This window comes from Melopsittacus undulatus, chromosome 5 (assembly GCF_012275295.1).
Source record: "Melopsittacus undulatus isolate bMelUnd1 chromosome 5, bMelUnd1.mat.Z, whole genome shotgun sequence".
Lineage (NCBI taxonomy): Eukaryota > Metazoa > Chordata > Aves > Psittaciformes > Psittaculidae > Melopsittacus > Melopsittacus undulatus.
Genome location: NC_047531.1, coordinates 770,916 through 794,548, shown reverse-complemented (window position 1 = coordinate 794,548; position 23,633 = coordinate 770,916). Strand labels below are relative to the sequence as shown.

At 42.3% G+C, this 23,633-nt stretch overlaps 1 protein-coding gene across 3 annotated transcripts in view; it reads right to left on the bottom strand.

Moving 5' to 3' along the window:
* Positions 1-219: 219 nt before the first annotated feature.
* The window catches only part of TAF3 (TATA-box binding protein associated factor 3), a 116,897-nt gene continuing 93,483 nt past the window's right edge, over positions 220-23,633 (bottom strand). For all 3 annotated transcript variants that reach the window (XM_034063384.1, XM_034063386.1, XM_034063385.1), the window contains 4 exons: positions 21,431-21,513; positions 6,299-6,554; positions 3,109-3,215; positions 220-2,369 (listed from right to left, as the gene is read on the bottom strand). In XM_034063384.1, coding sequence (XP_033919275.1) covers positions 2,255-2,369; positions 3,109-3,215; positions 6,299-6,554; positions 21,431-21,513 — 561 coding nt within the window. In that variant the 3' untranslated portion in view covers positions 220-2,254. The remainder of the gene's footprint in view (positions 2,370-3,108; positions 3,216-6,298; positions 6,555-21,430; positions 21,514-23,633) is intronic.

Here is a 23,633-nt window from a genome sequence, read left to right as displayed (position 1 = left end):
CCTCCTGAAAACGATGCTTTGGGGTTTTACTGCCATTTATAAAATCATAAACCCCAGGGTAGGAAACCAACCTGGTGGCAGCAACACTCAAGCATGTATAGAAATAGCTGAAGGGCCAAAGGGCCAAGTTCATCCCTCCTGAGGCACCTTGAATAACGGTATGGATTCAATGAGAGATGTTCTGATTAATGGAGGCGAGGAGGAAATGGACAAAACAACTTATCAAAAGCTAATTCTTTTATTATTGCAACCAGAAATGACCAAAGACTGTGCATTTTGTATGTCTGCACATTACACGTGAACAGAACCAACCGAGAATCAGGTTTGCAACATCCAACAGTTCCAACTGAAACCAAAGGCAAAAATCAAACCCAAGAACCTTCTTGACTGGTAATCAGCAGGGACGGACTATAAATGAGGTGGCATTGAACAAAGAAGGTAACTGTGCGCTTTTAATAAACCAATTTCATCCGTATCTGCACTGATATGCAATGTTAACAAGTTCTATCAGCAAAGCCTCATTTCCCTGCTTAAACTGGTACTGCTAAAAACACAGCTGATTCATTCCCATTAATATCAATTTGGATGCACTTAGGAAATAACTCTTAATATCTGTGCAACAGGTTGAAGGGTCATATTCTCAAACATCAGCTGGGTGGCTTTGAAGTAGAAATATCCCCAAATGAACCAACAAAGTCTAAAAGCCCTTTGGAAACAAAAGGTGTCATTTTTGTTTTCACGGTTTTAGCCTTGTATTTTAGTTAGCTCCCCAAACTATTGCATTACAATATTTAATACTGATTTATTCTATCTCTGCAATTTCCCCCCTTGCTTTGAATGGGGAATACAACTCATATTCACTTTACTGGTCTTTCCAAGGGGATACAGAAGGCAGAGGAACGCATCCTCTGGCCTTGATGCTATTCTGTATCTCCTCCATCTAAACACAAGCCTGATGGTTTTGGCAAACTACCACTTGTTAAAGGACAAGAAAGTAAAAAAGCTCAGTTCCAGCTCCAGATTAACACACTGCAGCTCCCATCAGACGTGCAGAGCCCCCTGGCTTAAGCTCTCAATTCAGAAGGCATTTAAGCACACGTATAACGAAGTGTGGGAACAGGCTCCTTGAAGGCAATGGGATTACTCACTTCTTAAGAAGTTACCACATGTTTAAGTGTCTGAATCAAGGCCTAATTACGGTGCTGGCCAACTCCTCGTGCACGCACCACTGGGGCAGCTCTCACCAATCCCTTAAAGCCATAGGGACAAGGAGGATGTCACCCGGGTTTTTTACAGCTGCAAGGTTGGTTTTCTGGGGAAACCAAGGAAAAAAAGCCCTAAAAAATCATAATTACAAAAAAAAGAGAATTACTTTATAAATATCAGGTATTTACACGTGTGAACATCTTTTAATGGGAAGTGTTTTTACACACCAATGAAATGTACAAGCAATGACAAGGTACAGTTGACAAAGACAAAAAAAACCCAACCCCCCCCCCCAAAAAAACCAATGTATAAAATATATTACAGGTCCACGGAAATCAATTCACACGGAAGGAAAACAAACCCCTGACACAATAGAAACTTTGTTTTTTTCCTTTTTAAAAAATAGAAGATATATCACAAAAGCTCCAACGTGTTTTATTTTATGTTAGTACTAAAAATCAAGGGCAAAAAGCTTCATATATTCTCATCACAAAAATATTTACCAGCCACTCTCTTTATGTCGGCGTTCTGATTATCTGGCTCAGCGGGAGGCGAGGCTGAACTGTACCCGGACTACAGAAATCATCCCAGAAGGTCGTCTCAGTTTACAACTTACTGCAGATTTACATTTTCTCCTCCTCTCAGCACCTGATGCAAAGGTCCAAGAGGGATTAAGAACAAATCGAGAGGAAACAGGGCAGGTATCTGTATTTACAACATTCATCTTTGTTGCTGCCGAGCCACAGGAGCGGGAGCGGGAGCATGAACTACTGAAGTCTTCATGTCACCCTGTGCAAATTGGTCTTGGGAGGTGAAAGACAGCATCAGAATGTACCAAAATCCAACCCCCCCCCCCGGCTTGGATGGTCTGTGACAAGCAACAGCCCCTGATGGAGAGCATCTCCTCACCCCTGATTCGCTCCAGAGCCATAACCCTGACCGCCGGTGACGGAGGGTGGGACAGGAGCTGGTTGGATTGCCCCCCTGCAGCCGAGTCAGGGCAGAAGGTGCCGTGGCAACCACACGATACTGGTCCACTGCAGAGTCTTCAGTGTGCCCTGTGCTTCCTCTTCTTGTGTTTCTTATCCTTCTTTTTGTTGGCACACTTGGAGCAGAACCATTGCATCTCTTCCGGGGGTGCAGCCGTAATCCCAACGCAAGGCCTAGGAAGGATGGGAAAATATCTTATAATTTCAGTGGAGTAATGTTGCTTTTGTTTCTTACCCAAAGAAATGAAACTTTTCAGTGGGAGACATTAACTCAAATTAATTTGAGCTGTATTAATTCAAATTAATATAGAAATTATACTATCATTACCTTCGTGATCGAACAGAAACCAAAAATAACACTTGCTTTGAAACAAATACTGAAAGGACACTCAGATAAGAAGTGTTATTTTAATAGAAGTGCACTTCCAGGTATAATAGGCTAGATTTAAAATAATATCAAAAGCTTCTTTAACATCTGCAGCAAAACTTCTGATTTTATGTAGCTGTTTAAGAAAATGCCTAAAAAAGTGATTAATTCCCTCCAACCCTTTTATGAGAGCTGACATTTATATTACTGTTCATACAATGCTTCCTAATTTGAAATGTCTCTCTGTATACACGATGCTCATAATCCTGGAGTTCTCACAGAATTACCAGAATCAGCAATATTTCCCAGCAGTTTCCAACCCAAATGCCCATTAATTAAAAGCAGCTCTCCTTCACAGCTTACAATCTGCTGCTTCAGATTCCATAGACACAGAGATAAAAATATCTCCCAGATGATTAAATTGGACACATTAAAACCATTTCAATATTCCTGGCGTCAAAAAGCATTACATAAAAAAGAAGGGTTTTTAATAATAGAGCCACAGTCTGCTGGGGAACAGCAGAAGAGGAGGGATGAGCAACTTACCAGTGATACCAATCGTCGCAGTCATCACAACCTATCATTGGACTGCCATCATCTGGCTTGTTACAGCCAGGACAGATCCAGATCTGGTTACCCCACTCATCTCGGATCTGGTGCAAAGAAAAGGGAAGTCAGCTGGTTTTCAGGGCTAAGCAGGCAGCAAAATTGGTCTTTAATAGTTAATGCACTTCTTGCTTCTCTAACACAGCGATCCTGCAGCCGCCGCTGTTATGAATTCTCTGATCGGAAGTGCTTGGCGTGATGTCTCAATTGACTTTCCTATGGTGTACATGACAAAAGCATGCATTTTTCTCTACTGTCCTGTACACCAGTAAAGCCAGTTACATTCACACACAGCAGCCAGGGCTTATGGACACAATTCCTTCTCTGTCTATACTGTAGTGACTCTTAAAATCCTACCCTGCTAATGGCAAGAGCGAGTACCGGCAGCCTCCCGTGGAAGATAACAGCTTATATACATGTAAACCATACAGTGCCATGTGTATATATTGCCGTATTACTTATTAGCCAAAGTCTTCAACTTCAGCTAGCTGATAAGATCAGGATATAAAAAAAGTTGTTACTGAGTAACTTTCCATTCCCCCTATGACATTTTTGTGGCAGTTCAATTCACTAAAGGGTAAAGGAAACAAGAAAGGCAGATCATTTACAGCATGAGGCAGCTGCTCACTGGATTTAGCATATCCAGAGCTTTATGATTTTTATGTTTACATCCTGATTTTAAAGCTGATTGATTGCAGTAATCATTCCTGTCTGCTTGAATGAGTCTAGAGGGGGGTCATGAAGATGATGAGAGGGCTGGAGCACCTCTTCTATAGAGCCAGGCTGAGAGCTGGGCTTGTTCAGCCTGGAAAAGAGAAGGCTTTGGGGAGACCTCAGAGCAGCCTTCCAATACCTTTAAGTTGTCAATCACTATGAGGGTGCTGAGGCGCTGGCACAGGGTGCCCAGAGAAGCTGTGGCTGCCCCATTCCTGGAAGTGTTCAAGGACAGGTTGGATGGGGCTTGGAGCAACCAGGCCTAGTGGGGATGAAGCCCTATGGCAGGTTGCAACTAGATAAACTTTAAGGTCCTTTCCAACCCAAACCATTCCATGATTCTATAATCTAATTTCACATCTGCAAAGTCATTTTAACTTGGTAGAGAAGCATCTGATGCACTTGGTGTGAAGAGGTTTGCAGTCATTGCTGTGGGGCGATGCTGCTGGGCAGGAGATGCTGGGCTGTGGTGCGGGCTGTTAAGCAACCTGGATGTACCCACACCATCCACCATTCTCCAGCACAGGCACTGGTGGTGCTGGGTGCAGGCAGCACTGCCTGATGTCCCATTGAAAAGAGACACCCTAACTTTCCCAAACTGCTGAATGAGGATGTGAAATACATTGCATCACTTCTCACTCCCTAGTGAGCCAAGGGCCGTGGAAGCAGAGACACTGTGTGACTGCTGAGTGCTATTTTAGTACACACCACTGAGAGTTAATGAGCAGAACACACTGACTGAGATGCTATCCTACAGGAAGATCCCACATCCTTTCTTCTTTTCAAACTCCTGTCCTCGCCTGCAGACGGAAGTTGCACACCTCTGTCACACTGGCTCCAATCTTATCTCTGGACAAGCTTTCCCATGCAACCTGGGGAAAACCATTTCATCATTCTGTGTCCTGGATTCCCTTCATACAAGAGACTAATAGTAATTATTCCCCAACCTCCCTCTCAGCTTTTGGACTTAGACATGTCTCATACCAGGAGTCTCTCTGACTGTGCACATAATTGGAGCCTAATGCAGTAAACCCCTGGTTTCAACTATAATGTTGCAAAAAGAAATAACCTGGAGTCTACAGGTCCTCTGAATTCTCTGTAAGAGTGTTACCACCAGAAGTACATAGGCAAAGCTCTAGTTTTTCCTTCTTTAAACTAACATAACCTCTAAATTATTTGCTTTACTGAGGAAAATGGGATGTAGTGCAGTATTCTGGTAATGTTCCTCTTTTAGAGTGCATTTCCAAGCTTAATACATAAGAGTTTCACTGTGTTTACACCTATGATACAGAAGGTGAGGATGTGTATTCTACACCCTGAAGATATGCACAGCCTATGTGAGGTCTAGTGCTGTAACTAACTCAGGAGTGAAATGTAGCAGCTGTTTAAATAGAGACCAGTAACATGATATACAACAGTTTAAGTCCAGCAGGGAAGAGCACTTTTTCCATTAAAAAAACAGGGTAGATTTACATTAGGAATTGTTATAAAAACAGGGATTAAAAAAAAGAGGATAAATATCATGATATGCTGCAATTAAAGCACAGGAAACTGTAATAAAAACAAGTTTTAGCTGCTTCAAATGGTGAGTTTTTAAAGTGCTATCCACTACAGATGAGCAAGGTGTCACCAACCAAGCTGGAACTTGGCCAGGACAGGGAGGATAACGACACTGCTACTGTTGTTACTGGTATCTGCTGCTCTTGAGTGATCAGGAATGGTCAGGACTTGCATTTTACACTGCATCTAAAGCAGAAGGTTTCTGCCTGGAGGTATGTCCATGTTCTTTTAGAGAATGCAGTTCCCACATCATGTTTGATGGGAGACTTCTCTAAAACAATGAAATCTTAATGCCTCTGGACAGAGGCTACGTTCAGAGCCTCTGTCAAACAGACAGGCTAATGAACTATCCACAGCCTTCCTGAGATGCACAAACATCTGCAATCTGTATGCTGAGGAAGGCAGGAAGGAGATTTGTAGACTCTACACATTTCAAACGAGGGCTAAGTCAAATTGTTGATGTTGTACGAGGTTTTGTGCTTTACCTGACTGACAGCAAAATCTATGGCGAGTTTGACATTTGAGGTTTCAATTCAGTACTTATGAAAGCACCTATATAAAAATAGTTCCACCTTCAGAAATAAACGCTTGAACTCAGTGAGCAGAAAAAAACAAGGGGAATATAACTGGATTTATGAAAACTTAAAACATTGAACTGGGAACAAAGGAAAACTTCAGTCTAAGTAGTGGAGTTTTAAAACGTGCATGGAAGCAAGGGAAGGATAAAGAGTGGCTTAATGAAGAGGAACATCACGAGGTACCATCGGTTTGAGATGATGAGTCACCCAGGAGCTCAACAACTCCAGAGAGGAATGTCACTGGCACTGGGACAAACACGGCAGCGTGTGTAACCTACCACATAAGTACTGACGGTCTCGGTCACCACACTCCTAACCGGAGCTTTGGAGCCTCCTGCCACTGAAACAGCTGGAGAGGGCGGTGGGATCAGGACTGGGGAGACGGTGGCTTGTGGAGGAGGAGGAGCTGGAGCTGGAGGAGGGCTGACATGAACAGGAGCTGGTACTGGTGATGGAACAGGCGGAGGAGTTTTGGGTCGGCTCACAGGTGTAGCAGGTTTGGCCTCTGGAGCTGGCACCACTTTGCTGATGACTCTGTAGGACCAAAAATGAGAGCTGTTAGAGTTGATGGGAAAACGACAATCAATCACTGACTAGACATAAGGAAAATATAGTACAGCTAATTCACATCGCCCTTGAGTCGGCAGAGACTGTTTCAACCCAATGCAAGGTCTGTTGTACTGCTACACCCATCCATCGGACAGGACAAAGCACAGAGCCATTACAAAGTGAACATCAGGCCAGCCTGAACCACTCTATAGCTCCCTGTCATCCAGATATTCTTTGTGGCTTTACTAAACCTTGTTTCACTAAGTTTTATTACATTAGCTTGGTTTGTGGGAAATATTAGAGAGGAAAGAACAGCACTGATTTTAATTTTCAAGCTGAGAGACGATATCATCCTCTTAAGATCCTACATTAGGGGGTTCTCCAAATATTTGCTGGTTTGGTATTTCTTTCCCCAAATGTTTATGGAATCAGCAGTGGATCTAGTCAGGACAAATAAATGACGCACACTATATACTCAGCAGTTAAACTATTGCTACTTACTCAAGTAGCTGAAGTAGACAGGATGTAGCTCTCGTAAATACACAGTACAGAATAATCTTGCCCAGGAAGGGGGATACATAGAGGACCCAACGTTTATTAATGATGTTGATACACAGTGTTACTGATGTGTATGCAATTTGACAAGGCAGAAAAAGCCCCTACTATAAGGCTCTAGATTAAAAACTTAAAGAGAAGGAAAAGGATGCTTTAGAAAATAAGACAAAATAACCCCAACCAACCCCAAACCAAAACTCAGGATAGGTCTGTTTGTTTTACCACATTTTGGTAAATAATTTAATGAATTTATTTATATTTGAATGGTAAGTGTGGGAGTGCAATTGATTTGTGATGGGACTGTATGAAGAAGGCAAATTAAAGTTAGGCATTCCAGAGAGGAGGATAGCTTAAGAAAACAGAAAAACAGAGACATCAGTAGGAAAACCATGACAAAAATCAAATTGCAACAACTCCTGAGAACCAGACAAGTCAAATGCTTGACTTTTCCAATGGGAACTTTACAGTCAACTTTAGAGTTTACTGAAACTCCATTATGATATTCAAAAGGCGGTATCACTACGATCAGAAACACTGTCTGCATTTCAAGTCAATAATCCCAGCCATCATTTGAGAAAGGCTTGGAATGATACAGTATTTAATGTTTGGCTGAGATAATTGTGTTTTCCTCCCAAGATATTCCACTTGCACTACTAAATCAGAACTAGTTAGAGTGAAAACAGTTAGCAAAAGCATGCAGAGCAATGGGTTTGGTATTCCTGTTTAAGCTGGCAACTGTAGCATCACACCTACCTTCCGAGACCTACTTGGAGTGACTTGGGGAAGATAACCAAAACCAAGGCAGTTTAGAAGCTTAGAGTGGAGCAGAATCTAGGTGTTAAATGATTTTCCATCAGCAACACTGAAGCCACTCACAGCACTTGATGTCCTAGTGATTGCTTCAGGTACCTAACCTGGGAGCTCCTTATGTGTGTCAGTAAGGTGCCAGACTGTGAGTCAAAGTACAGGACTCCTCACTGATGTTGTCTGTGACTTGCAGAAGGAAGGAAGTCCTGGGTGCAACCCAGGCGTCAAACCCAGCCTCCTTCTCCTGTCAGTGGGCTACACTCAAAAACCCATTGATAGGTCCCACCAAGAAAGCTTTCTCTTTGGCTCCTCAATGTCCACGATGTGTTTCTGGTTCAATGGAAGTCTCAGTGTGTGGTTCCCTGAGGCTCTGCCACCAAACTTCAATGTCTCTTCTGTGCCTTCCTCCTTCCACTGCTGCCACAGAGAGCTCTGGCTCTCAATGCCAAACGCCTAAGCCCTTGCTTTGTGGCAATACCCATGGCTTGCAAAGTCACCCTCATGCCTTGAAAGCCACCTCTCAATAAAGAATCTCAGCAATTACAAGAGTGAGGAGACGGACAGAGAACAAAATACGTGTCACAGCAAAAGTCGTTTGAGCCGTTTCAAACATCATTACCCCTTCTGTCCCTCTTGTACCCCCTGCAAGTAAACACAGTCCTGCTAGGAGTTCTTCAGGGAGTCAACTCTTAGATTAGGAAACGTATTAGCTGGTAGGGTTTTAAACACAACTCTGCACACAGTGTAAACAGTTTTCAAGAAGTATTAGCTAATACAATTTGAATAAGAGTGACCATGCCCAGCTAACAGATGGAATTAAATGACACAGTTTCTCGGTCGAGATAAAGCCAAGTTTGCCTCCCAAACAGGGGCTTCGGAGCCACTCGGTTAATAACTGCAGGAGCCACAAGGGATCCCACATATGAAATCTTCCAAAAGTACAAATATTCATTAGCGGGCGACACACACTCATCCATGGGCTGGTTTGCTTCAAGTGTGCAATTAGGACATGTTCAGTATATAGGGCAGCTTGTTTATCTTGATTTCAGAGCTCAGTTATCAAAGCAGAAGATCGGCATTTCGGAGCACGCTTGAGCCTACCACTCCCTTGGGCTAATGAAGTTCAGAGACTTCAGACTCCGGAGTGCAGAAATGAATGGCTTTGTGCTACACCATCAGAGGTGATGGAGTAATCTCAGTGAGGGTGGTTTAGCCTGTCCTCTATCCTGAAGAAGGGGCTGCATACACGGCAATACGGAGGTGGGGAGAAATCAAAGGGAAATAGCAGTCCCATGACTAATAATTAATGTTACTTCAGACTTGGAAGAGAAACCTGATATCAAAACACTATGGAAATGATGGCAAGATGTATGAGCTCTGTTCTATAGACAGGAGAAGTGAGGCACAGAACATACTGCAAGTAGGCTGTACTCAATACAGCAGAGCTTCCACTCTCCTGGTACCTAGAGTGGTTTGGGTTGGAAGGGACCTTAAAGCTCATCCAGTTCCAACCTCCTGCTAGGATTTAACCTCTACATTTGGACATAACCATACAGATATCATTACCTTCTTTTCCAAACATGTTTTTCATATGCTTCCAAAATCAGCACTTGTATATATTGAAGTTTACAAGTACAACACTAAATAAGTTGTACTTATTGTTGTAAGTTGTACTTACTGTTGTAAGTTGTACTTACAACACTAAAACTTTCACCTTCTTCCCCACCTCAATCCAAAACCTCTAAAACTGAGGCTGGATTAATTATTTTGGAGTAATCAAACACAAGTGAACATCAACAACCATTAACACACTCAGAGTCTTGAGACACGGATTATACTCCTCTGCAGGCTGCTTGCCTGGCAATGTATCACAAGCATGTTCTACACTGGAAGGTACAAAGTCAGTTAAATGCTTTTGAATCCAAATAGTTCCTCCAGAATGAAGGGGTGTGAGAAAACCCATGAGTTCAGTTATAACTGAAAACATGCATCAGCACACCTCTTTGTAATGGCAGAGTGAATGAAGCCCCATTTTAATTGTGACTGTGGGGCAATAATCAAGATAGAAAAGACTCTGTCAAGGCCAGGTTGGAAGGGGCTCGGAGCAACCTGCTCCAGTGGAAGGTGTCCCTGCCTGTGGCAGGAGGTTGGAACTGGATGAGCTTTAAGGTCCCTTCCAACCCAAACCACTCTGGGTTTCTATGAATCATCCTATTCACAGCTACAGACCCAGACACAAACAGGATGAAAATGAAGTGTTGGCTTGCAGGCAAAGTGCAAATTCTACCACGATTTTAAGTGTCACACAGGTCATTGGTTTATGATCAGTTCTCACTGGCATGAACTGTAAAATGCTACATCTGGAGCAAAATGAGGCTCTAAGGTGTGAAACGGTTTCCAACCTTTGGAAGTAATTTATTTGATTCCATTCTGATCCTTACATCTGAAAGCCCCATTGACTGCCTCATATAAACACAGGGAACAGACATGTGCACCGAATGGCAATGGCTTTTCAAAAACAGGATTATGAACCACAGGGCTGAATGATTGCTATGGGCAATGAGCTCCAGAAACCTGCTGTATCAGGACTGTGAAAGGCCTGGTGAAAAATCACAGCAATCTTTGTTTCTGAGCTCCATGGAAGCTGTTTCTCTGCCCAAAGGAAAAACAAGTGTGAAAAGTCCTAATTCTTTGATGAACCCATGGCCCATTTTTAAGCGAGGAGCTAAAGGGGTCTTTGTATGTCAGAAAGTGACACCATCAACTGCACTGACTAATCAAAACCAGTGCAACTCACTGGGATTATTACAAGTGATATAATTATCTATTAGTATTCATATTCCCCTTGTTGATATAACTTCCTCAATGCCAGAAAATTAAGTGGGGCAACTATTTTATTACTGAAGAATCTCACACCTGCAACTGAGATTGTTGTATCAGAGAAAAACCCTAAATATTCTAAGACCTATGGGTAGAGTGTCAAAACCACCCAGGGGGATTCAGAAGATTTCCATATGGTTTAGATTCCTCACAGATTAGAAGTATTCTGAAAATTGTATTCCAAGCCTGGAGCAGAATCAGTGTAATTTAAGCTGTGTAATGTAGGCTAATTCCCATATTACTTTTAGAAAGGGAAATTTAAGTTTTTATCTCTTATGCCCTGCTGAATATTTTATTCTGTGCAAACAAGTCGTACTGGCAAATAATGAGCTCCAGAAATACACACAGTGACCATATTCATGCATGTGGAGAGTGCCAAAATGCATCAAACCTCCAGTGGAGCCCGTGGCACTTTTGCAAGTGAAAAGGCTGCAGTACTTACACTTGAAATATAAATAATTAATTTGATAAGCTGGCTGAAATGTGATATTCTTCTCTATCAAGGAAAATGAACTCTGAATGCTTATCCCAAGATATCACTTCTGCGGGCTGGTCTCATACAAACAGCACAACTTCCATGCTGCTGACCTTCAGTGGTGCACATGGAGCTCAACAGCCCATTTGCCATCACTATGGCAAAACCTCACAAGCATCCATGGGCAAATGAGTGTAGTGATTTCACAGGCACCATGTCACCTAGTCCCATTCGCATGTTTATTGATCTTCATCTTAAAACTGGTTATCTATTTTGTCCGCACCATCATGACCCTGTTTCAGGATCTCACTGCTCTGGTGGCACAACAGCCTCTTTTGATTTCCAGCCTACATTCATAGCCACCTAAGTCCCATTTGTTTTTGTGCCAACATTCTTCTTTAGCTTAAATTGCTTTCTCCCTCCAAAATGCCTGAGGTATTTGTAGCCAGCAATCATATCACCTCTTCACATGCAAGACTAAACACATGAAGTTGCTCTCCTCCCCTATCATCTGTCATAATACAGACCCCCCTATGCTCCAACTAACAGTGCTCCAAGCTCTCCTCTGCATCTGCTCTCCCCAGTTCATCCTTTCTTCAAGAGCTGAAGATGAAGTACCAACAGATTCTCATATGATGGCCATGATACACTGACTGATCAGCTCTTTACTTCTGCCTGAAGGTTCTGATGGGTGGAATTTGCTTCAAAAGCAAAGCTTTAACTGCAATTTGTCTTTTACTGAATTAAATACCATTTCTGCCTTCTACTTAAGGGGATCCAGCTCTTCATCAGATCCTCATTTGTACTGACACAGTCTTTCAACCTTACTGCTGCAAAGACATCAGTGTTCTATCTCCTTCTGTGACAAAGTTTTAAATGAAATTTAAATGAAATTAAATCAAACCAGTCCTAAAATACATCCCTGAGCATGTTCACTGTAACCTCCTCTCTGGTTAGATAAGCTCTCTTACAACTCTCTGCTGCTATCTTCCTTCGAGTTAGTTCCTCACTGCTGAGCAGCTCCTCTATTAATCCTGTCTCTGCCCTAGGAATGTCCTGTGTGACAGCATTAAATGTTTTCCTGAAACCCATCTTTTTTTGCCCTCATCTATTCATCCATTAGAAAGCATTCCTTCTTCCAATGGTAGGACACATGTTGACTTCGTTCCATCTGTACGCATGCAAGTGTCTCACCTCCTCTTCATCACATATGAAACCTTCCCTTAGAGGGGAAGTGGTTTGATCCTGCACCCAGCCACTGCTCTCAGCATTGGTGGTGGAAACAGATACCCGAGGCACATGGCAAAAATGAGAACTGCCATCCACATCTCCTGCAGGGACTGCCAACTGGAATAGGCTCACCTAGAAAACCAGTTGCTTATCAAAGATTTGCTATCAGTCAGGCCTGTTGGTGTGGTTCACTTCTGTTTTGTGTTTGATTCCATTATTTCCAAGAATGAACACAGGATTATATGGAAAGTGTTCTTTCTCTTCTTGGCTCATCCTCCATCTTCTCCCTGTCTTCATTTCCATGGTCCTCCTTCTTCCTCTTCCTCTTTGCTCAAGATACTTCACAACATTTCATCCAGTGTGACTTCTGCCAAACCTGATTTCACCTCCACAGTCTTTTGCCTTGGAGATGTAAATTCTTTGCTGCTTTGTCCTTTTCTCCTTAAGGTATGATGCTTATTCCCAATGTTCTTTGGAAGGAGTTATTCATACAATTCATTCTGTAGTCACTTTACTACAAGCACCCCATTCCCAAAGGTAGAAAACACCATATTTGAATCCATTAGGTCTTCAGTCCAGCTGACAGTTCTTGCTGTCTCCTTTGGTTTATGGACATTTGCATTCATGGAATTGAATCACAGGTTTTTTACTGTTGATTTTTCCATTACTTTAAGTAAAACAGAATTCTGCTCTTGGCCTCCACCCTCTGCATCTGTTACACCAGGGTATTGCTCCCAATGAACACAAGCACCTTGCTTCTGATGACTCCTAAATCTTCCTCCCATTCTTTCTCACCATACTGACTTACATGTCAGATGGTTCATTGCCAGCCTGACAAAACAAAACTGAGCTGGTAGTGTGGCATCTTGGTATCTTTCATCTTCTTTTCTCTTATCAACAATAACATGCTGCTCAGGGCTTCGATGTGAAAACCACCTGCCATTATCCCTTCTGCTCAGCTCTAGACTGCAAAACCAGAAGCTAGTAAAACATGTTTATACCAATGAGCTCTTTGCAAACATTCCCTTATGTGCTCCCTGAAAACTGCCCTTTATTGTAATTTGTTTTGGGACATGTTATGGGACACATGATCTAGAAGCTGGACCATAAACCAGTCCTACATCTACCCTTTCCAATGGGAATTAATCTAGAATATTAATTTTATCAGCTACCAGAAAATTATGCTACAATGGGTTTAGAAACCTCTAAAACTGTAACTTCCAGCTTGTTACTGAGACATGTCTTTGACAGAACCAAGTGAGATGGTCTTGGAGGCTCCATAGAGCTAAAGATCAACTGCTCCCAGGACAACTTCAAATTCAGGTAGGACCATATTTGCCTATGTGTCTACGGATGGCTGTTTCTGTACATCCTTCTTGTCCACATCCAGCTCTCATAACATGAACTACATTCAGATAGGATCATCTTTTGCTTATGTATCTATGGATGGCTGTTTCTCTACGTCCCTCTTCTTCACACCCATCTCTCCATGTAACATGATTCCTTAGGGGCCTAACCCTAACCCTATCCAAGACACGAGCAAATCAGTACCTCCTGCTTGCAGTCATCTATAGACAGTCTAATTTTCAAACAAATACCCATCTGCCTTTCTAATCTTTCACACATATTTGATCCACTTCTGTAGTGCTTTAGAAGGGCAGCTGCTCATGCCCATTTACACAAGCAACTCACTTCTGTGTCCAAACCTGCCTGAAGCAGGTGTTTTTATAACTCTGCTATACATGTACAATTTCTTTACTCTTGAGCAATAAGCAGCAAAATCAAAGAAGCTCACAGTAAGTTGTTTTGTTTTCTAATGACTCAAACCTTCTTATGGATTCACTTCTGGAGTCAGCACCCAATGTGGTCAGCAGCAAAATGAAAAGCATCTGCCACAGCCTAACACCTACCATGAACAGGATGAAAAGTTAGCTGGGGTGGCTTCAGTGATTAAAAAGGAAGCAAAAAAGTGAAGGACTACATCTGAAGTTGGGAATAACACTCAAGAAAGACAAAACTCTTCTAAATCACATCTAGGAATACAAACAAAAAAGGTTCTTTACCTTTGGTAAAGGGGATGGTAAAAGGGATATAGTATTCCTTGCATTTTTTCATGTAAAAGCTGCCATCCTGCAGCAAGGGAGAGTCTGGGGAACCCCCAGTGAAGTGAATGAGACTTCTGGATGGATACAAGACCACACATGGGGATTTCAGTGCAGGATTGAGGCCAAAATGTTACACTCAAGAAGAACCATCGGCAAAGGGACATGAATCACACCTGAGACAGTATCTATTAAATTATGTTCAGCATTCAGCACTGAAAATCAGTCCTCCAGCTCTTCAAGTTTAAAAGACCACAGAACAGAAAAATGCAGGTATAGTTATGTACACACAAAGATTTATGTAGAGATCACTGGCATTCCTCATGCACACCTCTGCAGCCGTGGAGAGGAGCAGGATCAGCTTTCACTCCTCTGCCTCCTCACTTAGGTGGTCTATTGAGCAGATCAGAAATCATTTCACCATTACACGCTCTTTTACAGCCAATGTGGGATTGACACCCAGAGAGTTAATTCTGTCAGCTCATGGTTAACACAGCCTTCCTCTGCTAAGGTAACTGGGATACCAGTTAGTACTGCAATAAACAGGCTCTTGCTGCCTGGATGCTCCTGTTTAATTTTGCCCAACAGTGGTTTACCCTTCTAGGATTTTCTCCCTCAAGTATCACTTTTTTCCTCTTCTCTTTAATTCCACAATAAGTTCTTCTCCAGAGCTTTCTGTTGAATAAGCAACGTCAAGCAGGGTAACCAACACCACCCACAGCTGTGTCCCACAATAGCCCCATGCTGCTTGCATTACGTCTTTGGGAGGATTTGGTCACGGTGCCTTAACTGCTCCAAACACTGCTCTTATTCATCTGAATGTGTGGAAGGAGGGGCTTCCAGCAGGATTCCTTTACCTGTTTCCCCACCACAAAACAGTGAAATAAATGCAATGGGTCATGAGTTACTTGGCTGGTAATGCAAACCTATGGCTTGACAAGTCAATAAAAAGTCAATCCTTTCCTCCCTAGCCACACATAGGGAGCCAAGGCTAGAGGCAAACAATTTGGATGTGCCTACACAGCAAGGTAAATGAACCCTGTTATCCAGCTATTGTGGGCAAACACTGGGAAGACGCTAATCTAAATTATCAAAGTCTGAGTAGCTCTGCACTAAACAGCACCAAAAGTTGAACAGTTTCACACAGACGGATTTATCCATACAAGAACAACCCTATTAAGAACCAAAGCTCCGGAATAGCCAGTGAAGGTCACTGTAAAAACAAGATGCATTCTTGGTAGCTACATAGGGCAGAATCTGGTTTAACTGAAGCTAACAGCAAAATCCTGTCTTTGGTATCTACCTTTCTTTTTCATAACTCCCAAGAAGCTTAAGCAGTCTTAAAACCCCACATATTCATGTTACAGGAGCAAGTACAGATCCTCAGTGAACTCAAGGGAGCATCAACATGGCCCTTGCCCAATTTCTTGCTTTCAACCAGGTCCATCAAAAGCTTATCAATGGATTTACTAATACCTTCTTCTGTCCTTCCTTGGTGCCATTACCTATTTAAAGCCTGATTGTGTATGTGTGGATGCAGTTTCCCACAGAAAACTCAATCTCTACAGTCTGCAGCTCAACTCTTACATCAATCAAGCTCGCTGCAGATAGAAGATCCATCATTTAGGCATCTATTTTTGGAGAGCATTACACTATCATAAATCTGGTGGTGCTCTGCATGCTGCAGGTCAGATAATAACAGAGTTTTATAAAGCATGAATAAAGAACTGTTTTACTGCAATTCTGTTGCCCAACTGTAGTTGCACTTCACGAATCTTGAGCAAGGAGCAGCGACAGTTTAAACCATGTCAACTGATGATGAATGAACTCCTCCAACAGTCCAGCTGTTTTTCAGGCAGGGTTACAGCTTCAGTGACGGGATCTTCTCAAGCTGCATTGCCTTTCAGGATTCCATGTTTTCAAACAGGTGTTATTTTGGCAAGTGACAGAAATCGATGTTATTGGCATCTCACTGTAGTAGAAGCTGTGGCTGCCTCATGCCTGGCAGTGCTCAAGGCCAGGCTGGACAAGGCTTGGAGCAGCTGCTCTAGTGGAAGGTGTCCCTGCCCATGGCAGGGGTTGGAACTGGATGAGCTTTAAGGTCCCATCAAACCTAAAGCATTCTATGATTCTCTGATTCTTAGATGGCCAGTCACTGAAACTCAGTGTGATACAACAGGTTCCCCTGTCCTCTTAGTCCCAAATACACAGTTCTAGATCACCAATATTACATAGAGAGGTCACATCTACTGGTCACAAAATAACCTGATCTATATTGCCCCTTGGTTTTGAGATTCCCTACAAAGGATGCCAGCTCTGCGGGTGGCTTTTGTCATGGGGATATCATGCAGTTGAGTGAGTCTCCAAATGAACATCAGTTAGGCTGATAATATCCTACCAAGCGATAAAAAGCTTTAGTGAAGTCAACTAAATATCTGGATAACAAAGATTTCTCTATCCCTTAATCCTTTTAGGATTTTATTGTACAATCCACAGGTTATTCAATACACATTTTTATAGATACACACATATGTGAGCATGTGTGCCTTTTGTTTTTGGAGAAAGACACATATCTATTCACTTTAACAATACCTAAGACAAGGGGCAACTTCGTTAGAGCAGCAGGTCAGGTTTACAAGTTAAACACTGTTAAAATACCTGTCTCTCCCCTTCTTACGTCTGGTTTCCAGGTTCCTCTGCTGACGGCAGAGCTGTGATACCTTAAAGTACAAGTGTGGAGCAAAGGCCTGAATGTTAAGGTAAAGGCTTCTAAGTCACAGAAGCACTGAGCGTAAATGTCAGAAGCCATGTGTTTTTTCTTAAGAACTGTATTTAAATGTTGAAGAAATTTATCAGAAGTATCAAAAATTACAGCACATGCTTTAGCTGAAGTTTATGTCAACTGTGGTAGTAGCTGGAATGTCAACACCTCATCGATAGACAGGCTTACAAAAGGTTATGTGCATGAAAAAGAGCCAGGCAAGAAGAAACCATGATGCAGTTGAGTAACAGCATTAAATTCTGCTCATCATTTGCAGATGACTTAAAATGTAGAAGCTTCTACTAGCTGTGGGTTTCTGTTTTGTTTTGTTTTGAAGAAGATAGCATCTCTAGTTCCTTCCTATACTAACTCAGTTAGCAATCTACCTTGATAACACTGGAATGGAAAAGAAAAACCCCAGTCAAAAAAACCCCTTCCGCCATATCATTCAAATCATATCTCAAAAGGTGGTCATAAATATTTTAGAACCCAAGCAAACCAATAAGAGCCAGGCCCATTAAAGGATAAGATCTTTTACAACAAATTAAATAAAACAATTTATTGAAGCCTGGACTCGAGATAAACTAGATTTACTAGCTGACCTTTTATTCATTTAAAGAACAAAATTAGCTCTAATTGCATTAGAATGGAATCCAGTAAATTTCTTCTAATGTGGCATCCATGCAAGTATTGCTGTAATTGTTTACAACTAAGATGGAAATGCTTTGATTAGAATCTACTTTCCTCTTGTTTTACTGTGCAGTTAAAGCACTTGCAAAAACCTCCTAATGTAGAAGAGTTATTCCAATATTGGTTTATCCCTCCTTCAGCAAGGGTACATTTTCATGTCTGGTAACCTTACGTTATTAATAGCTGTCTCTTTTCAACTGATGCATGTTGTAAGGATATTTGCACACCAGACAAGATCGAATGCAGGTATCACTTTGAACCTAGGAGCAATATGTGCTCATTTTCACAGAAAGAGACTTCTCTGCTGCTACCATCACTGCTTTGTATATCGGTCCAAGCAGAGGAGCCAAGAAATGAAATTATAGAGAATAATAAACTGTTTGCTACACTCCAAAGGCATTTTGCTCACCACTGCAGGATTATTTGAGTAATCTCACGTTGCTGTTGTTGTGTTGTGTTTATGGGGTGATGGCAATCTCCATTTCAAGCACCATCAGTCTGACACTTTCTCATCAGGCACCTGAAAGACTCTGTGGCCTCACCAAGATCTGTAAGTACTTCCATTATAGAGAATGTTTTAGATGTAGTTCATAGAATCCAGACTGGTTTGTGTTGGAAGGGAGCTTAAAGCTCCTCCAGCCCCTGCCACGGGCAGGGACCCCTTCCACTGGAGCAGCTGCTCCAAGCCCCTGTGTCCAACCTGGCCTTGAGCACTGCCAGGGATGGGGCAGCCACAGCTTCTCTGGGCACCCTGTGCCAGCGCCTCAGCACCCTCACAGGGAACAGCTTCTGCCTTAGATCTAATCTAAATCTATCCTCAACTCTTCTTTTGAGCTCTTCTAAACAAACCAACCTCCCGTTCAATGGGTACTTAAGTTCCAAACGCTTCCAAACAGCTCTTCTCAAAGGACACTGAAATAGCTCATTATTCCATTTGGTTTTGACTCATCCCAAAACACTTCTCTCATACCCTTTCATAGAGATTGATCCTCAGACATCCTCAGACAATCCCATGCTAGTAAACCCCAGAGACACACTAACTGAAACACAGTATTTCTATGCAATCATTGCCAAACACTCAGCACTTGGTTACCAACACAGATGAAACACAAGAAAGTTTCACTTTCCTTTACAATAACACATCACAAAAGCTTTGGTTTCTGCCTTTTAGGAGCTACTTAAAAGGTTGATGATCCTACTATGGTGTTTTCGACTAATAACTTTAAATGGAGGTTGCAGAGACTCCTGGTATTACTTCAGAGCTATGTAATGCTTTGCCTTAGAGCCACACCAGTTCCTTTCATAATGGTTACAATACATGAAGATTAAAATATGCTCCAAGTTTAGAATGAATTTTGATTGTTGAGGATGAAAGTCCTTTAAAGCAGGACACCTCCACTGCAAGCTCTGCACATCAGACACTGGATCGACACACAACACAATTCCCAAAGACATGTGGCACAGACTGTATTTACTTGTCTAACGGCAAATGTCTTCCTAGATTTTGCCTTGGAAAACCATGGAAAAATCCCTAAAGCTATTATGAAGCTCCAATTTCTTGTTTGCTATTAGCCAGAACATACGACCGGGTGATTTACAGCAGGACAACTTCAGGGGGCCAGTATGGTGGGCAGGGAGGAGATACTTAAGATATAAAAAGGAAAGCAGTATGCAGATGGAGATGGAATCCTAATGGCTCAAACCCTCCTTGGTTATGCAGCTTAAAGCAATCTCAAGGATGTGGAGAAGGTGAAGTCCCCCTTGTGACACCTGAGGTCAGATAGAATCATAGAATCAACCAGGTTGGAAAAGACCTTTAAGACCAACCAGTCCAACCATTCCCCAGCACTGCCAAGGCCACCACTAGACTGTGTCACTAAGGGCCTCATTTACATGCTTTTTGAATACTTCCAGGGTGGTGATTCCACCAGTTCCCTGGGAAAAGATGCTGATCAATGTGCCACTAAGGATTAAGAAAGGAAACTGTAATAGAAGCAAGTTTCCCCAAAGGCTGTAAAACAAGATGTAGGTATCTCTGACACACTATGGGCTGGCAGGGCTGATGACGATGCACCTATATGATTTGTAGCAGGCAGATGGAGGCTGAAGTCCCTTCCCAAAATGTGTGTGGGAACAGAAAACCTGGGGTCTTTCTATAGGGATGGAGATGGGAGGCAAAGTCTGTGCTAAAATATGGCTTCAGAACATTAATTTAGAACTTGTTCCTTGACAATATGATTTAATTTCACCATATAAAGACTTGCACAGTCATTGAAGAAGATGAGCTTAAGAGTATCCATAGTTCCTCTCAAGGAGGAAAATTAACCTGTGCGCTTTAAAGGGGCAGTCTGTCCAGATGGGCACATTCAAACCACAGACAGCAGGACAGACAACTGTTCTGTGGAAGCTGGAGCTTTCATACAGCAACCTGAGGCACAGAAACTTTCCATCATACTCAAATATAGTGAAAGAAAGAAAGCAGAAATGGTTGAAGAGCAGGAATCAGCCCTGATGTTTGGGATGGGGGTGTCCCATAGAAACCAATTATGGAAGTCCCTTAGCAACTTCAAACAAGTGAAAGTCACAGTTACCTACTGTGGAGGAGTGGGACACTTCTAAAGCAGAAAAATTAGCCATTAGGAGATACAGTTCACAATAGCTCTAAAAGAGAAACAACTACATAATGTGATGAATGGAAAGGAAAGATCAGTTTGGGGCTCACATGTCCCATCAGCCATTAAAAACAACATGAAAAAGAGAAACCCTTCCCATACAGCACAGGACCAGCCTCAAAAGGCCAGGGACACATGGGTTTCCCCAGCCTCTCCGGCTACCTGTTTGTGCTGGATGATCTCAGTACAAAGTAACTATTACTTGTACAACAGCACCCAGTAATTAGGGAGCTAATGAACCACCATGTGAAATGCGTTAGGTATGCTCATAAATAATCATCAACAGTTATAATGAAACAGACGTGCATAAAGGCACTTCAAGTGTTATGTTTTAAAGCATAAAACAACTGTTAGCTGAAGTGTGTTATGAAACTTAGCTGTAGGTTACACTAGTAGTAGTAGTGTACTGTAATTTTCCATTATGGAAACCTCATTAAATGTCACTGGAGGCATCATATGAGCCTAGATGGAGTCTTGTAATCCATGCCCTAGAAAGGCACGGAGTGAGAAACACAGTAGAATGGATGGATGGATGGATGGATGGATGGATGGTCAAAAGATGTCATAGCTGTATAAATAATTTGCCACTGATTTTTAAGCATTTCCCACTGAAAATAAGAGCTGCCACAAGCGACAGAGCATGAACTGTGGTAAACATAAGCCTTGGAGATGGATTTATTTGTACTTACATCTTGTCTTGGCCTGCACCCACTCTTAATGTCAGCCGAGGAATAACTGGTGATGGAGCTGGAACAACTGGTTCCACCTTTATCTGTAACAAGGGAACACAATCATCAGTCAGAGACTGCAAGCAGACTCCCCAAACATATTAATTACATGAAAGCACTGATGGAGTTCACTGGAGTCTATGTGCTTAATGAGACAGACCTCTGAGAGGCTGATCACTGCTCTCTCACGCTTCATGCTGTGGCATGGATGATGGTCAGAGTTTAGTTGGGAGTTCCCAACTGCAGCAAATCACAAACATCAATTCCACACTTAAAGATCAACCTGAAATGTCATTGCATTTGCACCTCGTAGAGACAAAAAACCCTCAGTATGTTCTCAACAATGATATGAAATGCTTTGACCTTAGTACCCATACTCGATAGGTACCCATTGGTGTTTGCATTTCTGAGATTGAAATTTAATCATTTCCCAGGTTCATCACATAAGTGTACAGTGACCCTCTTGAACTAAAAGTAGACACAGAGGAAGCAAATAAAACCCAAGCACCAACACTGGATACTTTATGAAAGTGCTTATCCACATAGGTGTAAGTGAACCACTGCTTTTCAATGTAATTAGACTGAGGCTTCTAATGGCTATTTTTCAAATGGCCTGGTTTCCAACCTCCATTTCTGGTGGAATTTAAACCTCTTGAATAAGTCCTTAAGCTCTCTGAACTAGTATCTGCCAAAGTTACCAAGTCCCATTGAGCTTTGCAAAATCTGTACAGAATCATCTCAGATTTTACAGTTGACACTAATGATTCTCCATACACAAGATGCTCAACTTATATCCATATATAAGTGCATACACATTATATATGTGTATATATATATAGATAGAAAGGGAGACTGATCTCATTTTAAGCATGTGCATCATCATATTTAATAAAATAACCACTTAGCTGAATCTGATCCAGGAACTTGCAAGAGACAGGAGTAATTTGCATCCACTAAATGGAAACATGAGCAAAACTCAGGGAGAGAAACCTGGTTTAGAAAGCTTTCATAAAGAAAGGGGGCAAATGATCCATTCAAGGCACAGAAAGCAGTGCAGGAGGAAGCAGGCCAGGGTGGGAGGACTCTGTTGGGACTTACATTGAGGACTGGCAATGACAAAGCTGTGTGCCACATACTTTGCCCAAAGAACTGGAGCTGCTCATCTACTCCAGAGAGAGGAGGGCTGCAGCCTGAGTAGTATCTCTGTTGTGACACAGTTAACCATGCTTTCAGTGAAGCTCTCTATTGATATGTATTAGCTTACTCCATAGGCCTCTCTCTACTCTTTTGTTTCTATAGCATGATTTCTTTGTTACACCATTCCTCTGGAGTGCTGCAAAAGCTTTATTCCTCTGCAGCTCCTCATGCCTGCAACAATCCCACTGCTGCTTCCCACAGGTACATCTCTTAACTGCTTTTCCAGCATCCTGTAGTGATGTCCAAGGGACAGAGGCATGGAACTGAACCTTGGGTACAGGAGTCTCAGGAACATGGCTCTGCACAGATTATTTTACCTCTTTTCCTGCATGTTTCTCCTCCTTCTGTAGTGCCTATTTTGAATACAAAGCTTTCTAGGACAGGAACTGCTGCTCAGCTTGCAGTGCACAGCACTGAAAGACACCTGTGTCGTCCGTGCTTTGTAGAAAGGTCCTTTGTGTTGTTATTTGTGTATCATAAAGATAGAATCATAGCATGGTTTGGGTTGGAAAGGACCTTAAAGCTCACCCAGTTCCAACCCCCTGCCATGGGCAGGGATACCTTCCACTAAGGCAGGTTGCTCCAAGCCCCATCCAACCTGGCCTTGAACACTGAGGGATGGGGCAGGTTGTTCCAAACAACACTGGTGTGGGTTCATGTGGAAGAAGAAAAGCAAATAAACCACTTTTTAAAGCTCAGATACCCACATCACAGTCTCCCTGAGAGAAAAAGTGTTCCACGACAATCCTAAATCTTATCCTTTGATACAACAGGAGAGGAAGCAATTGCACAACATAGGTTTGTGTGCAGGGTTTGCACAACCAGAGCAGAGAGAAAATTAAGGGGCATTTCCAGCTATATCTGCATAGCCTGGTCCTCGATATCAGTGGTAAGATTTTGATTCCTGATCAGGGGCAGCTCCAACAAGCCTTGCCCTTATGCACGGCCAGCTCCGTTTCTCAGGAAG